This window comes from Mytilus californianus, unplaced genomic scaffold, assembly GCF_021869535.1.
Source record: "Mytilus californianus isolate M0D057914Y unplaced genomic scaffold, xbMytCali1.0.p SCAF_1, whole genome shotgun sequence".
NCBI lineage: Eukaryota > Metazoa > Mollusca > Bivalvia > Mytilida > Mytilidae > Mytilus > Mytilus californianus.
In genome coordinates, this window is record NW_026262581.1 from 43,979,900 (window position 1) to 43,996,215 (window position 16,316).

Genomic DNA, 16,316 nt, shown 5'->3' on the forward strand with positions numbered 1-16,316 from the left:
GTTCAAAGTTTCTATAGGTTTGTATGAATATTTTGAATGTTAAACAAAGTTCAAACTTTCTGAATGTTCAACAAAGTTCAAAGTTTCTATAGGTTTGTATGTATATTTTGAATGTTCAACAAAGTTCAAAGTTTCTACAGGTTTGTAGGTCTATTTCAGCAAAACCAAGGAATCAAATATCCAAAATACAATAATTCCTGAATTCATGATAATTGGTAATACTATAAAATGTATAAATCTACTGTACAGATTGGTTGATTCTTAGTATTTCATCATGTGTTCATGGGAATTTTGTCTCTTGTACATCCACCACCTATCATTTTCTTTTCCTATTTATTGTCATAAGTGTGTGATCTTATGATCTTATCAATTTTTTTGTTTTACAGCAATTCATTACAAAAATTCTGCATAGCATGAAAACCCTGAATGAAAATTGTTGGAAGATTTAACAATAACAGTATGCTCAATGCAGATGAAACACTGGGAAATGATCATAATAATTCTGATTAATGATCAAACCATTTCTTATCATTGGCAAAAGAAATAGACTTGCACTATCAACATTTATAAATTTATTAAAGCAACAGACATGTAAATAACATATAACTTCATTGTACTAGTGTAATAACAAACATGATTAGTTAAATAAGATTTAACAAGGTTAATAAACAACAAATTAAATATCATGCATAGAATAGTATAGTAAATACATGCAAGAGAGTAGTAATGTCTTCATTAAGTGTTATAATGCTTGTGTATGCTAATGTGTAATGTCTGTTAATCTATATCAAATTTCCAAGTATAATTTATTAAATAATTTCATTAAAAAAGTTATTTAAAAATTTTGATAATGTTTATCATTTCTTACATGTCATTACTACATTAAATTAGTCAAAATCAACAAATAAGTTTCTGTACTTCATGTTATTAAACCTTCTGCACCAATTCAATAAGAACTGACTTTAACAATTACCACTTATTTGCATGAATGCTTTTCACTTTTGCTTAACATCTTGTGTCTTTCTCTACACTTTAAACTGTTGAAACAATGTTTCTCTGTGTGATTTCTTATTGGTCAATATTCCTCAGCAGAACCAGGTATTCACTCATTGAATTTACTCAAGAAACTTCTAGTTCTCTGCTGTTTGAAGATAAAGCCATCAAATGAGATGATACCTAAGAAACAAGAACAAAAATGTTATAATACAGTGCCTCATAATGAACTTGTCCGAGACATTGCTGATATAAACCTTTTTGATATAAATTGGATAAAAATCTGTCAAGAATTGTGCACATTAGAGGCATTAGAAGCATTAGAGCGCTTACAAATCTGGACAGACACGCTCTAATAGTAAAATGTAGTAAAAGATAGTATTTCTTTTACCCCATGCAACATGCTGCATGGGGGCAAAAAGCATTCTAATCAAACTTAAAAATATTTCAAGGACCAAAATAAACTCATCAGATAATGGAATCAAAATAAAAAAGCCACTCTTCATGAATGTTATTAACTGCTATGGATTTGTGAGTTTCTTGGGTTTGTTTCTGTGGACTGGGGAAAAATTTTATTTTTGTAGATATTTGATTTTGTTGTTTTGACAAAGTCTTCACATAAGCCCACAAAAAAATTTTCCTTGAACATTTCCTGAACATTTAAATGAGTTGGTTCACTCACTCATAATTTTGGCCCTTAAAATCTTTATTTAACTGCTATAACTTTATGAAAATTTTGTGAAAACAATTGTTAAAATGTCGAATTGTTTCAGTTCAAAAAAAATTTTCACTAATGGCGTAAAGTAATGTATAGGTGACGTCATAAATGTAGGTGAATTTCGAAAAAACCTGATTGTTTGCAAAATTTATGACAGTTTTTGGATAAAGAACAGTGGTGCCACCCCTCACCCACCAATACTTTTGCTGAAATATTCTCTAGATGCCATATTCTTTACTTTTCAACCAAACTTTCAATGGATAAGGGGTAGTGTCACATGCAAACTCATGAAAAAAGGCAAAATGGGTTATTCATTTCTAGAAAAATGGATAAAAATGAAACCTATTCCTATTTCAGGCTAGTATATTTATAAACATGAAGCAGATATACAATTAATCTTTAAATATTTTACTTTCAAAAATAATTCATTTAGCAATTCATACACCGTTTTATTCAAACTCCACTAAAATTGGTATCCCACAAAAAAATAATAAATCTACAGTATACAGCAAATGTAATTCTATGTTTAACCTCAGTGTGTATCTTAGTTATGCATTGATACAATTATAAGTTCCGGATTATGTCAATGAACATTAAGCACACATCAACCTGTCAATTAATATAAAATATCCAGATTATGCCAATGAACCTTAGCACAAATCAACTATCAATTAATCTAAAATAATTTCAAATTTGCAATCTTCAAATTTTAATGATCTTCACAACATTATACATGTATATTAAAATCTACCACTGTAAATTAATTTTGAAATTAATTTTGTAGTTCTCATTACACATCAACACAATCAGGGGCATAGCTACCTTCTTAATGAAGTGGAATTACAAACTAAAGGGCGAGGGGTCTGGGGTCTCCCTAATGCCCCCAGTAGGTCCAGGGCAAAGCCCCCCGGAAACTCCGCATATATAGCGTTTCAAAACAATCACAACTGAAATAAAACTTGGACATTTTTGTTGTGGTTTTTTGGTCAACTATTTGTTTAACTTCGAGTCAATTGAAGACTTAACATTGTCGCTTGCGTTTTTTGTATGTGAAAGCTTTTAAAATCACAGAGATTTGTTCCATATGCTAGTATTTGTATTGAGCAAAGTAGATTTTAAAAAAACAAACAATAAACATAAACATAATACTATATGTGGAGTTTCTGTTAGCATAAACATCAATGAATACCAAATACTTGGACACATTCTCATATATTTTGCTTAACATATGTCTTTAGATGTTTAAAAATTTTGTGGGTAAACTCTACAAGAGAGAGATGGGAATTTCGAATTTTAAGTATTTAGGAATATTCAAAGTTGAAATTAATGAACTTTTTCAGAGTAAATGGTATTTTGATCACGATTTTTTTCACAATCTGCGTTTTTTAATTAGCCAGCTAATTAACAAATGCATATGCAGTCGACCAGTTGTATGGCAATATCTAGATGATTACAGTCAAGATACGTGTAATAAAAGTTTGGTGTATCTTTCAAACAAGAATCAGCAGTTTAGTGTCCTACTCGGACAAACAGTTCTTTTTAAAATTGAATGACCTAATAGTCCAGTAAAATGAGTAAGAATTAACAATTTATTTAAATGGTTTTACAATCAACCATTCGTATAGCCGGCCCATATAGAAACGACTTTGAATTATCGAATCTATATAAAAGATTTTTTTTGTAAAATAAATAAAAACGTAGAACATGTACTGTCAAATGTGTCCTTTTTTTATAATAACAGCAGTTCCAACTTCTCATCTACTAGTATACAGAAACTATTGATTGATTGAATGGTTATTAATGTCCGGTAGCAAATATTACATGCACACAGGACGAGATACGTTGATGTGATGTGAAATTGAACTATTCGTGTTGTCAAGACCTACATACTTAGTCAATATTGAACTAGTTCACAAGGTAACAGTCATTATTCCTGGATCGATACGAGTTGAAGAGTCTTCATTCTAGTAAGATGTGTGCTTCGGGGCGAAGCGGAAAATAATAATTTTCAAGTTTTTGTTAACCCTAAAGGGATTATGTTTTTTTTTTGCACTCAAAGCGAGTATACGGTATGGTTGTGGAACCAACAACTATGTAGCTGGTATTTTCTAAACAATGCCCGTAATATAAAAAAGTTCCTCTAAGTTTACATCAGTTGTATGTATTTATCTTACGCATACATGTCTTACAGGATTAAAAATTCCGCTACATGTGTATTCCTCTTGCTTTTATTCATTGTGTAGTTTTTAAAATGCATACATAGAAAGACCAATTCCTGTATGTTAACTTTGTCCCTCACTCTCTCTCTCTCTGTTTTTTGTTTGTTTGTGAAAACGATGTGGTAGCTACGCCCCTGACAATAAAGAAATCTGTAACTGGCCATAATTAATGGTATAGCCAAAATCAAAATTGGTCAAAGGGAGACAACTTTAATATGTTAGTTAGTTCAACATAACAGACTACTTTTGACTTTATGAGAGAAAACACAATTCTTTTGACTTTGTGATAGTTTCTCTTTGAATTCATCATATTTCCTCAATGATATAAGAATTAAACTAGAGGCTCTCAAGAGCCTGTGTCGCTCACCTGTATTTACTGATGCTTTGGAAATCATGTAAAATAAGGTTAAAATCACAATTAATAGTATTAGATATTAGATATTATAATGATATCTAAGATAATAACAAAAAACTGCAAAATTTTGGTAAAATTACTAACTCAGGGGCAGCAACCCAACAACGGGTTGTCGAATTCGTCTGAAAATTTCAGGGCAGATAAATCTAAATCTGATGAACATTTTTGCCACCTATCAGATTTGCTCTAAATGCTTTAGTTTCAGAGATATAAACCAAAAACTGCATTTTACCCCTATGTTCTATTTTTAACCAAGTCGGCCATGATGGTTGGAAGGCAGGGTCATCGGACAAATTTTTTAAACTAGATATCCTAATAATGATTATTGCCAAGTATGGCTAAATTTGTCTTAGTAGTTTCAGAGAAGAAGATTTTTGTAAAAGATTACAAAAATTTACAAAAAATTGTTAAAAATTGACTATTAAGGGCAATAACTCCTAAAGGGGTCGACTGACAATTTTGGTCATGACAACTTATTTGTAGATCTTACTTTGCTTAACATTATTGCTGTTTACAATTTATCTCTATCTATAATAATATTCAAGATAATAACCAAAAACTGCAAAATTTCCTTAAAATTACCAATTCAGGGGCAGCAACCCAACAACAGGTTGTCAGATTTATCTGAAAAATTTCAGGGCAGATAGATCTTGACTTGATAATCAGTTTTATGCTGTCAGATTTACTCTAAATGCTTTGGTTTCAGAGATATAAGCCAAAATCTACATTTTACCCCCTATGTTCTATTTTTAGCCATGGCGACCATCTTGGTTGGTTGGCAGGGTCATCGGACACATTTTTTAAACTAGATACCCTAATGATGATTGTGGCCAAGTTTGGTTAAATTTGGCCCAGTGGTTTCAGAGGAGAAGATTTTTGTAAAAAGCTAACGACGACGGACGTCGATGACGGACGACAAGTGATGAGAAAAGCTCACTTGGCCCTTCGGGCCAGGTGAGCTAAAAAGCATTGACAATTGAATACATGATAACTGCTAATCAAGTAATATACATTTAATGTCTGGTAAAAAAGCATGATTACATGCTTCTATGTGTCTATGATAAGTTTATTGAAAAGCAAATTGTCTGTATGAACTATTGAAAAGCAAATTGTAAGTATGAACTACATTCAATCCTCTATTTATTCTGTTTTTCAAAACAAAATAAAAAGAAACAGAAGTTTCAATAATTTATAACTGATCTTTATGAGACTGTCTTAGGTTAGGGTTGATATAGTGCTCATATATAACTCAACATTCTACATGTGCCTCTTAGATAGACCCCTTTGATCATTGCCTGACCACTGTTATTAGTGTTTAAGATATTCTTAAAATAAACAATTAGTTATTAATTTCTTTACAGTAACAAGCACTCACATTTCAATGTTGTTTTAATGCTAGAGGACCTAGACATTTGAAGCTTTTCTTACCATGTGTGTGGCTGTCCATTATTGGAGGCTATACATTTAGTGATTTACTGATGTTCCTTTCTTTTCAATCTGTTTTTATGGATAGTTGTCTAATTAGTTATTACACAATGTCTTTACTTTTAAACATGATATTACCATTAAATATTTGATTTGACCTCATCTTAAAGAAACATATCACAATGTTCATACCTGTAGGACTCTAAATGCACAGACTTGGCCCTTATAATTTCCAACTAAGGTCAGGGAACTCCATAACTTGGACAGAAAACTGTAGCAAAGAAAATAAGTAATTAATATTTAAATAGATCAAGCATGATTTTCAATTACAACACAAATATTTCAAAATTGTTTATCATACTAATAATCACAATTTATATGTATCTTCATTTGTGAATGATTTCTATTTATAATCATGTTCATATTCCCTTTTTTTTGGAGAAATGAATTATAATGGCTTTGACATAACAAGAGTTGACACTAAAATGTCTTGCAGCTTCAATACTTAAATTCATGTAACACTTAAGTTTACAGGTCAGCTTCTAGAGATGATGACTCAAAATCTTAAAATCATTTAACAGGTATATGAAAATTTAATCGAACAAGCACTGGCCTCATTGAATTTTCAGTAGCCATGGCCATGGTGGGCCTGCAAAGGTAAATGACACTTAAAACATGGTTTAACTTGATATAATTTATTTCATCTCTTTTGATTATAGAGTTAATATGTGTATTACAATTTATGACAAATTTCTGATCTATTTGACAATAATAAACTATACATGTACCTGTAAGATACTCTAAGGATAGCTTCTAATTGCCTCTTTCGAAATTTCAGCACATCTACACTGTGACTTGCTCCTATCTGAAAAAAAACCAAAAGAATTTACACAAAGTTGCTGAATTTAATACTGTTTTAAAAGTTACAAGTTTGATTTGATTTGATTTTTTTTGATTGGTGTTTTAATGCCACTTTTAAGCACCGCTTTTGGGCTATTTCGTGGCGGCCAGTTTTTATTGGTGGAGGAAGCCGGAGTGCCCGGAGAAAACTACAGACCTTCGATAGGAAAACTGACAATCCTAGTCAATTAAGATTGGAGTCCAGTGCACCCGCACGAGCAGGGTTCGAACTCACAAGTTTGAAGATAAAACTAAAAATATTAAAAAAATGAATGAAAACTAAATTGTTTATGCTTTGTGTACTGTGATTTACCATATGTTATTGGGAATTATAAAACTACACGAGTAAGGACGACATGAACACCCCACCACTGCTCCCTAAATTGTTAGCAATCCATATTTCTGGCAATATACAGGGAAAGGCATAATGCAAAAAAGTGTGTACAAGTACAATTTTTTGAAATTTTTAAGGCTGTAATTACATGAAAAGTAGGTCCTCCAAAACAAAACGTGAACTCACCATTAACACTTTTAAACACAGAATCAGCTCAATATCTACTACATAATGAAAAAGGTAAATTTCAGAATGACAGAACAGTATGATGGAATGATACTAATTTGATCAATGCGATGTATAATACATGTACATATATATTTTGCAATAAATCAATTAGCTAGAAAATTGGCAATAAGTCAATTAGTTATAAAGTTCTATAAATTCTATGATTTGAGGAATTAATTGGTTTGTTTATAATTTAAACCACATTTTGCTTACCTCACCATGCAATGACTGAATAGCTTGTGTAATAAAATACTTAAACATGGCTGCCTCTATTTCTGGTTCCCTTACACCATCTTCAAATTCTCTAAAATGTAAAAATATAAGTCTTTCTTAATAATATCAAATATAATACTGCAACTCTGATAATAAATCAAAAACTTATAAAAAAAACAAATAAACAATGGTCACAGCCCATTTACTTCTAAAATAAGGATGAAACAATAGTTCCAACAACACTTAAATGTAAAATCTAAATGTAGTTACACATGGCTGAATATCTATGCATTGCAAAGCACAACAAGAAAAAGATTAGTTGTAACGCTGTTTTTCTTCATGATCACTACACAATATCATAAAATCAGAAATTTTTAGCAATGTTTTTTATCATTATGAAAATTGCAGGATCTGCTTACCCTTCCAGGGCACCTGTGATTACCCCCCGTTTTTGGTGGGGTTCATGTTGCTCAGTCTTTAGTTTTCTATGTTGTGTTTTGTGTACGATTGTTTGTCTATTTGACTTTTTCTTTTTTAGCCATGGCGTTGTCAGTTTATTTTCGACTTATGAGTTTGAATATCCCTCTGGTATCTTTGGTCTCTCTTTTTCGACTGGCTAGATTTTCCAAAAAATAAAAATTTCTTATAATATTATCTGTATGCAACATTTCCTGAAATCACAATGAATTACCTTACATTTTAGGCCATTGTAAATATGACCTATAAGTACATTTATATATTGTAGCCAAATAAAAAAAAATAATTATGTGTCGATAGATCAGTTTTTGTAAAAGATTTGACCTTGTACCATGTGTGCTTTCGGTAATCACCATTTTAACATTTTTCTAGTTTTGTTGTTAAAAAGTAAACCTTACTTAACTATGTTTCCAGAAAAAGCTAACTTTCTTAATTGTGTTCTAATTTCTAAAGGAAATAAGTGTGCCTGTTCTTACATGATGGAAGAACTATTGTACTTACAATTTTATTTTCAGGTAGGTATATGGTAGATGACCTTTACTCACAATCCTTTTGTACATTTCAGTTTCTGAAAAAAAGACAAAATTTAGCTGAACATAAGATATCTAGTTGTATCTATTGCTTTCTTGTTTATGTTGAATTCTTAATTGTGCTCATCAATACCAGAGGTCAGAGATAGTGAATGTTTCAATGTGGAGGTTGAAAAAGTCACATCACATGACATTTCCTAGATATCTGCCAAGTTTTTCTCACAAGTGAATTAAGCAAAGGGAATGATTAAAACAGATTTCAACTTAAAATACAATTATTTAAGCACTATTATATTTTTCCATTTTTTTTTTTTTAATTTAAAATATTCACGCACGTACACATGGGATAATGAGATTTTTATATTATGAGGAACATATGTAATCATTGTAATGACTTTTCACCAATAATTGAACTGTCTAATTGGTTTGGTTATTCTAACAAAAATTACTATTATGATTGTGATGGGCGTCACAACAAAAAATTAAAATAGCCTTTCCAGACGCCAGAAATAATTATTTGGACAAAGTTCAAACTTCCATAATATTTAAGAGGAGTTCTCAAAATCTTTTCCTCCCTGATGATCCTTGAAGAAAATCTGCTTGTCCTTCCTGTTATTTCTATACACCTTATCTCGTGAGTACTCTGAGTACAGACAAACCTATGTATCTTGAAAAGTTTTAAGGCATAGCATGCCCTAGATAAAAAAAATTCAAATATATTATATGTATTAGAAAATGCTTCGCTGGGGCGCAGCTTGATACGACCGCAGAGGTCGAACCCTGAACAGTTGGGGCAAGTATGGACACAACATTCAAGCTTGATACAGCTCTGAATTTGGATTGTTATTAAATATTTGACACAGCATAGGTTTCTGACACAGAAAGAATGTGGTCTAAGAACTTGAATTTTTTTAATTTACCTATTATGGTCCAATGTCCAAAATCAAAATACATGGTTAGATTCAGCATATCAAAGAACCCCATATATTCAATTTTTGTTAAAATCAAACAAAGTTTAATTTTGGACCCCAACTTGGACAAACTTGAAAACTGGGCCCATAATCAAAAATCTAAACACATGTTTAGATTCAGCATATCAAAGAACCCCAAGAATTCAATTTTTGCTAAAATCAAACTAAGTTTAATTTTGGACCCTTTGGACCTTAATGTAGACCAATTTAAAAAACGGGACTTAAAATTAAAAATCTAAATACACGGTTAGATTTGGAATATCAAAAAAACCCAATAATTCAATTTTTGATGAAATCAAACAAAGTTTAATTTTGGACCCTTTTGACCTCAATATGAACCAATTTGATAGCGGGGCCCACAAATAAAAAATCTAAGTTCATGGTTAGATTCAGCATATCAAAGAACCCCATATATTCAATTTTTGTTGAAATCAAAAAAAGTATAATTTTGGACCCCAACTTGGACCAACTTGAAAACTGGGCCCATAATCAAAAATCTAAACACATGTTTTGATTCAGCATATCACAGAACCCCAAGAATTCAATTTTTGTTAAAATCAAACTAAGTTTAATTTTGGACCCTTTGGACCTCAATGAAAAATCTAAATACACTGTTAGATTTGGCATAACAAATAAATAAATGTGATCAAAGATTTTACAAATCTAATGCGCCATACTGTGCAATTAAAGATTACTTCTTGAAATTTTTCAATATTTGAAATTTGAAAAAAAAATAATATTTGAAGAATAATTCTTTTTAATTTCTGAAATCTGAAATGAGAAAAAATTGGCCCCCCACAATTTCTTTTTATCCCCCCCCCCTTTTTCCCCCAAAAAAATTCTTTCCCTCAAAATATGGTCATAATCTCAATTCAAATTTCCAATGGAGTTGGCAACCATAATTACCCATTTAAATTTACCATAGTGCTAACTTAATCTATTTTATAATAGAATTAATAAAAATATAGTGTCAAATCTTTCATATGGATTTTTTTGTAAAAAAAAAAGATGAAAACATTTGCAGATATTTTTACTGGTCTTCCTTTATAAATATGCATTTCTTTAAACATAATTTAAAAGCAGTGTAAGGGAAGTAACCAAAACGTTGTATTTGGATTACCTCCCTTACACTGTTTTAGATTATCTTTATTGTTCATTAACCATTACTTTATACATAATTTAAAATCAGTGTAAGGGAGATAATTTCAATGATGTATTTGATTTATCTCCCTTACACTGCTTTAAATTATGTTTTGTACTAAAGTATTTGTCCATTAACCAGGACAACCTTGTTTTTCCCCCTTTTTTGCCCCTAATTCCTAAACGGTTTGAGCCATAACCCCCCAAAGCAAATCCTAACCATCCCTTTGTGGTATGGAAACTTGTAGTATAATTTCAGAGAGATCCATACACCGTTCCACAGTTATTGTCTGGAAACTAGAAAATGCTCATTTTTGGCCCCTTTTGGCCCCTAATTCCTTAACTGTTGGTACCATAACCCCCAAAAGCAATCCCAACCTTCCTTTTGTGGTATTTAACCTTATGGTCAAATTTCAAAAAGATCCATTCACTTAAACTAAAGTTAGAGTGCGAAAACCAATATGTATTCGGACGACGACGCCGGACGACGACGACGACGCCAACGTCATACCAATATACGACCACAAAATTTTTTTGCGGTCGTATAAAAACTGAACACGATTATGCCTAGCACTTTTTTTCATTCCTCCAGAAGTTGCCAAAATAAATTGACTTGTGAAAGAGGTTTGAGAACTTCCACACAGGTAATAATTGAAGTGAACTGTATATCACTAACTGCGCCCCTTTAATAGCAGATTTATTCCTGTATTGCTATGAATCTCAGTTTATGACCAAACTCAGTAAAAACACGTCATTGTTACATTTGGTTGATACATTCAACAATACCTACTGTTATCTTGATGATATTTTTTCGTTAAATAATCCAGAGTTCTCTAAATATACTAACGAAATTTCCCCAAAGGAACTAACTTAAAATAACTCTAACATAAACAGCAGTAGTTGTCCTTTTCTAGATTTAGACATTTCAATTTTTAAAGGGAAGCTCCATACTAAAATTTACGACAAAAGAGACAATTTTTCATTCCCTATTGTTAATTTTCCCTTTTTAGACGGCGATGTTCCTTGGGCTCCATTATACAGTGTTTATATATCCCAACTCTTTCATTATGCCCGTGTGTGTAGTGATGTCATAAATTTTAAAGAACGTAATCAATGCATCACTGGTAAATTATTAAGCATGTAAGTCAGGGATTTCGTTACCATAAATTGCTTAAAACTTTTACTGAATTCTTTTAGAGATACACAGATTTTATTAGTAAATTTGGCTGTACCTGTAGAAAACTTTTTAAAAAACGGTATTTCACATCCTAAATTTTATAGTAATATTGTACTAAAAGTGCGGAAATCACTATTTGATCCATGTAAACTCATCTAACCTGTAAACAAACGTATTAGTAAAGGTTATCTTACCAATGTTGTAATTAGATCTTTGAATATAGTTTACATTGGCACAAATATCGATTTTGTCATCAGCAAATTAAAACATAACTAAATTTGTATTCTTTTCAAACGTTTTTTTTGGGATGTATAAATACACATCCACGCTCATTTTCTATATAAAGATTACTCTATCTATATATTACATTATACATATTTATTAACAGGTTAACTCCTAACTATTCTACTGCCTGTCGATACTTTTATTTTGGCATTGCACAAGTCATGTCTTCTTTGACTGTCCATGACGTTAAAACACTAAATCCCTGGGATGCGTTTTAGTTAATTTTAGTCTCTGATGCATGAATTTTTATCATTAATTGTTTTTGACTTTTAACTAGCTTTCAGTAACTGGCCCCAGACCACACTTAATGATCCCGCTTTTCGTTGTCCAAGAATATAGTTCCCTTTAATTAAAGTGTATTTTTTCTTTATTTTTTTTCTTTCCCTTTCTCATACATTTCTTAGTTTTTATGGGGTGGAAATACAAGAAGAAGAGAGCTGAAATAAATTTTTGGATGTTTTATTTAATAACTGATTTTGATATGGAAAGAGTGATTAGGCCAGGTGCAAAAAGGTAATATTTACAGTTTTCGGAACATCTCTTGACTTGTCTATAGGGGTATGTATGGATGTGTATTGGCTAAATTTGTATGATGTATACATGCAATTTTTCTGAAAGTTGGATATATTTTTGGACTTGTACTGTACATTACACTCACAAAAAATTTGACAAAAAAAACAGGTAATTTTTTTTTTAATGCGACAAAACGTTACAAAGAACTAATAGAGGAATTAATTGTGGTCTGTGGCCAACTGCGAGTACTCTCAAATCTTACTTTTGTGTTAATTAGACCTGTTGATACAATTTGTAATGTATTTTTGTTATTTAATGTTTACTTATTCAGTGTTATATCTAGTCTCACTATTTTTAATATACATGTATACCACCTTTTATGTGTTTAGTATGACAATAAATTTTCACTTTTGTTCTCGTACTAGGAACAACAAAATTATTTATTTTGTAAAAATTATTTCCGTACTCCACGTTTACCCTACAATCAAGTGTATGTTCACTTGTTTTTTTTTAATATGTCTTTTGATTAAGTTAAGCCATTTCAATTGATATTTTAAAGTGTGTCTTTCTATGTTGTGATGTTACACTATTGTTTCAGGAACTGTGAAGGTTGGCGCCTATTAAAACGTTTAAACCCGCTGCATTTGTCTACACCTGTCCTAAGTCAGGAACCTGATGTTCAGTGGTTGTCGTTTGTTGATGTGGTTAATAAGTGTTTCTCATTTCTCATTTTTTATATAGATTTGACCGTTGGTTTTCCTGTTTTAATGGTTTAACACTAGTCATTTTTGGGGCCCTTTATAGCTTGTTGTTAGGTGTGAGCCAAGGCTCCGTGTTGAAGGCCGTACTTTGACCTATAATGGATTACTTTTACAAATTGTGACTTGGATGGAGAGTTGTCTCATTGGCACTCATACCACATCTTCTTATATCTATGTATTGATTGACATTGACACTAGATGGACAATAGATACCTGGCAATAATTGGTGATTTAAACTGTGTACCTGCGAGGACAATATCAAGTGAAACTCAACTGTTATTTAATTTTTTCATCTTCTGCAGGGACAAAAAAAGTGCACTGCAAAGTTAAGTTTTAAATTTTCTAGAACAAACATTATGCATATGAATTTTATTTATCAAGGGCCTAAAAACTTTTCCAAATGCAAAGGTTTGTCTGTACTCAAGAGTAAATTTTGAGGTGAAAATGCAGCCATTTTAGCCAAAGGGTCCACATGAACCTTAAAGAACCACCACTTTTCGAGAACTCTGGTTGAAACTTATTCTAAACTAAAGCAAAACTCAACTTATATCCTTAAAAAATTAAAATTTGGGTTATCACATTATTTTGTAATAATATAGTACAAATATGATTTATAAATTTTACAATCTTATACATTTAAAAACTCGCTTTGAGCAGGATGCCAGGCTAACAGAAATGGGGGCGAAACCACCCTTTTATACCAACAACGATGATTGCTAATCCATGACAAATCGCCCCACTGCAAAATCGCCCCACACCAAATCGCTCCACTTTTTCACCAACTCGCCCAACTTTCTACCTCCTCGCCCCACTTGTGAAAAAGGGTAATATCCCATTGAATTTACTCTTGCCAACTCGCCCCACTTATGAAAAAGGGTTCAATCCCGTTGAATATAAGTCTGCCAACTCGCCCCACTTTTGAAAAAAGGAATAAAATCTGACTGCATTAAGGACTACAAACTCGCCCTTCTTATGACAAGGAGTTTAATTCCATTGAATTAAAGGTCTGCCAACTCGCCCCACTAATGAAAAAAGAATTAAACTGTACTGAATTAAGGCTAGTCCAAATAATTATGACGTCTTGCAAGGCTATTTTAATTTTTTTCTGTGACGCCTTCCTACGACCTCATAACGCTGAAGCCATTTTTTACGTCTGGACTTTGAGAGAGAATTTTGGGGGGAACTTTGAGACCCAATTTTGGCATGAAATCTTCATTGCCGGCTAGAAATTTTTGCATAGTTACAAAGTCTTACCTTTTTTGTGCTTATTGATGCAAAATATTTCCAGAAATATCCAAAAGAAATGATAAAATAAGATACGATTCCATTTGAGGTGAGCAAATATCTACTTAATTTCAAAATGGTTTCCCAGAATTTCCAAAATACGTCACTTACGGAGAGTATGATATATCGAAATCGGTAAAATTTGATGGACACGAATTTCCAGATCGTTCAATTTGTTTTATCTGGAAATTCGGGTCTGCCAAAATTACAGAGTTTGACATTTTATACCCTCCGGAAGTGACGTATTTTGGAAATTCTGGGAAACCATTTTGAAATTAAAATAAATATTTGCTCACCTCAAATGAAATCGTATCTTATTTTATCATTTCTTTTGGATATATCTGGAAATATTTTGCATCAATAAGCACAAAAAAGGTAAGACTTTGTAAGTATGCAAAAATTTCTAGCCGGCAATGAAGATTTCATGCCAAAATTGTCCAGGGTCTCAAAGTTCCCCCAAAATTCTCTCTCAAAGTCCAGACGTAGAAAATGGCTTCAGCATTATGACGTCGTAGGAAGGCGTCACATAAAAAAATTAAAATAGCCTTGCAAGACGTCATAATTATTTGGACTAAATTAAGGCCTACCAACTAGCCCCATTTAGGAATTTTAAAATGAATACCGATAAAAACCTTAGAAATACATCTTGTTTTTTATACTTCTTTTCTTTTGGTTGAAATAAATCAGAAAGAAGGAAGTATCAGCATTTCTGTGATGTACGATGTTATTGACCATTGTAACTGTTTATGATGTTTGTTTTCTGGTAAATTTAAAGCACTGTTTTACAAGATAAGTCAAAAGTCATGGATGTTTACATAATTTTATTCTCAGATGATAGGTATGAACATAAACATAAGTACCCTTTTTCATAAATGAGGCGAGTTGGCAGGAGTAAATTTAAATTGATTTTGCCCTTTTATCAAAAGTGGGGCAAGTTGGTGGAAAAGTGGGGCGATTTGGCAGTGGGGCGACTAGTTTTGCTTCCATGACCGGCATATTCTGTTTTGAGGTACCTCGACCTGAATCCGCTTATGTCGAACATAACTGAATTATATTATTTTCAAACACTACAGCATCTGTAGCATTTCACGGACCTGTTGTGTTTTGTCTTTACTCGTCAATATTTATCTGTTCATATTTTATTTCACGTGTCGTCCTCTACCATTCGGAACATTCCTCGGATAGATTCCGAAAGGTAAAATATTTTTCGCGTTGTTAGTAAAGAGGCACAGTACCAAATATCATCGAGTACCCATATAATTGAGCGAGTTTTGTCCGTAACAATGGCAAAGTTACATTTATACAAAAAAAAGAACAAACTGTTCTTGGGAAATTATAACGTAGGGGTTTATGGGGTTTACAAATACGGGATAGACTATATAGTTATAGCATGATATATATAAAAAAAAGGGATAGAGAAAAATGATGTGCTGAAATATAAAGAATAGAGAATAATGGATAAAAAAAAAAAAAAAGAATAGAGAATAATGGTAAAAAAATAGAAAATAATAGAAAATAATGGTAGAAAATAAAAAAAATAGAGAATAGAGAATAATGGTAAAAAGAATAAAGACAAATTACTTACACCTTTTAATATTCAGAAATGTGAGACCCCAATCCAGATCCTCCTATAGGTCTACGCTGAGACTATTAAGCTAACGTTGTATAATAGTCCCAGGTTTACGGTACAATTTTGTAACATGTCATTTAATTTCTATCTTAACCCACCTTAC

General features: G+C 31.8%; 1 protein-coding gene across 1 annotated transcript; it reads right to left on the minus strand.

Moving 5' to 3' along the window:
• Positions 1–555: 555 nt before the first annotated feature.
• On the minus strand, positions 556–15,765 carry LOC127703131 (ribonuclease P protein subunit p14-like). Its single transcript, XM_052207585.1, has 6 exons — positions 15,678–15,765; positions 8,424–8,490; positions 7,446–7,536; positions 6,559–6,635; positions 5,963–6,041; positions 556–1,176 (listed from the first exon to the last, which is right to left on the minus strand). The coding sequence occupies exons 2-6, from the start codon at positions 8,480–8,482 to the stop codon at positions 1,120–1,122; spliced, it is 363 nt and encodes a 120-aa protein (XP_052063545.1). The 5' UTR covers positions 8,483–8,490; positions 15,678–15,765; the 3' UTR covers positions 556–1,119.
• Positions 15,766–16,316: the final 551 nt, after the last annotated feature.

Excerpts from the sequence above, each read along its gene's own strand:
- LOC127703131 (XM_052207585.1), bottom strand. The coding sequence starts at position 8,482 with ATGTACAAAAGGATTGTGAGTAAAGGTCATCTACCATATACCTACCTG. Across the intron at positions 7,537-8,423 it reads ACCTACCTGAAAATAAAATT|AGAATTTGAAGATGGTGTAA; the intron begins GTAAGTACAATA and ends TTTACATTTTAG. Across the intron at positions 6,042-6,558 it reads ATCCTTAGAGTATCTTACAG|TTTTCTGTCCAAGTTATGGA; the intron begins GTACATGTATAG and ends TCTTTGCTACAG.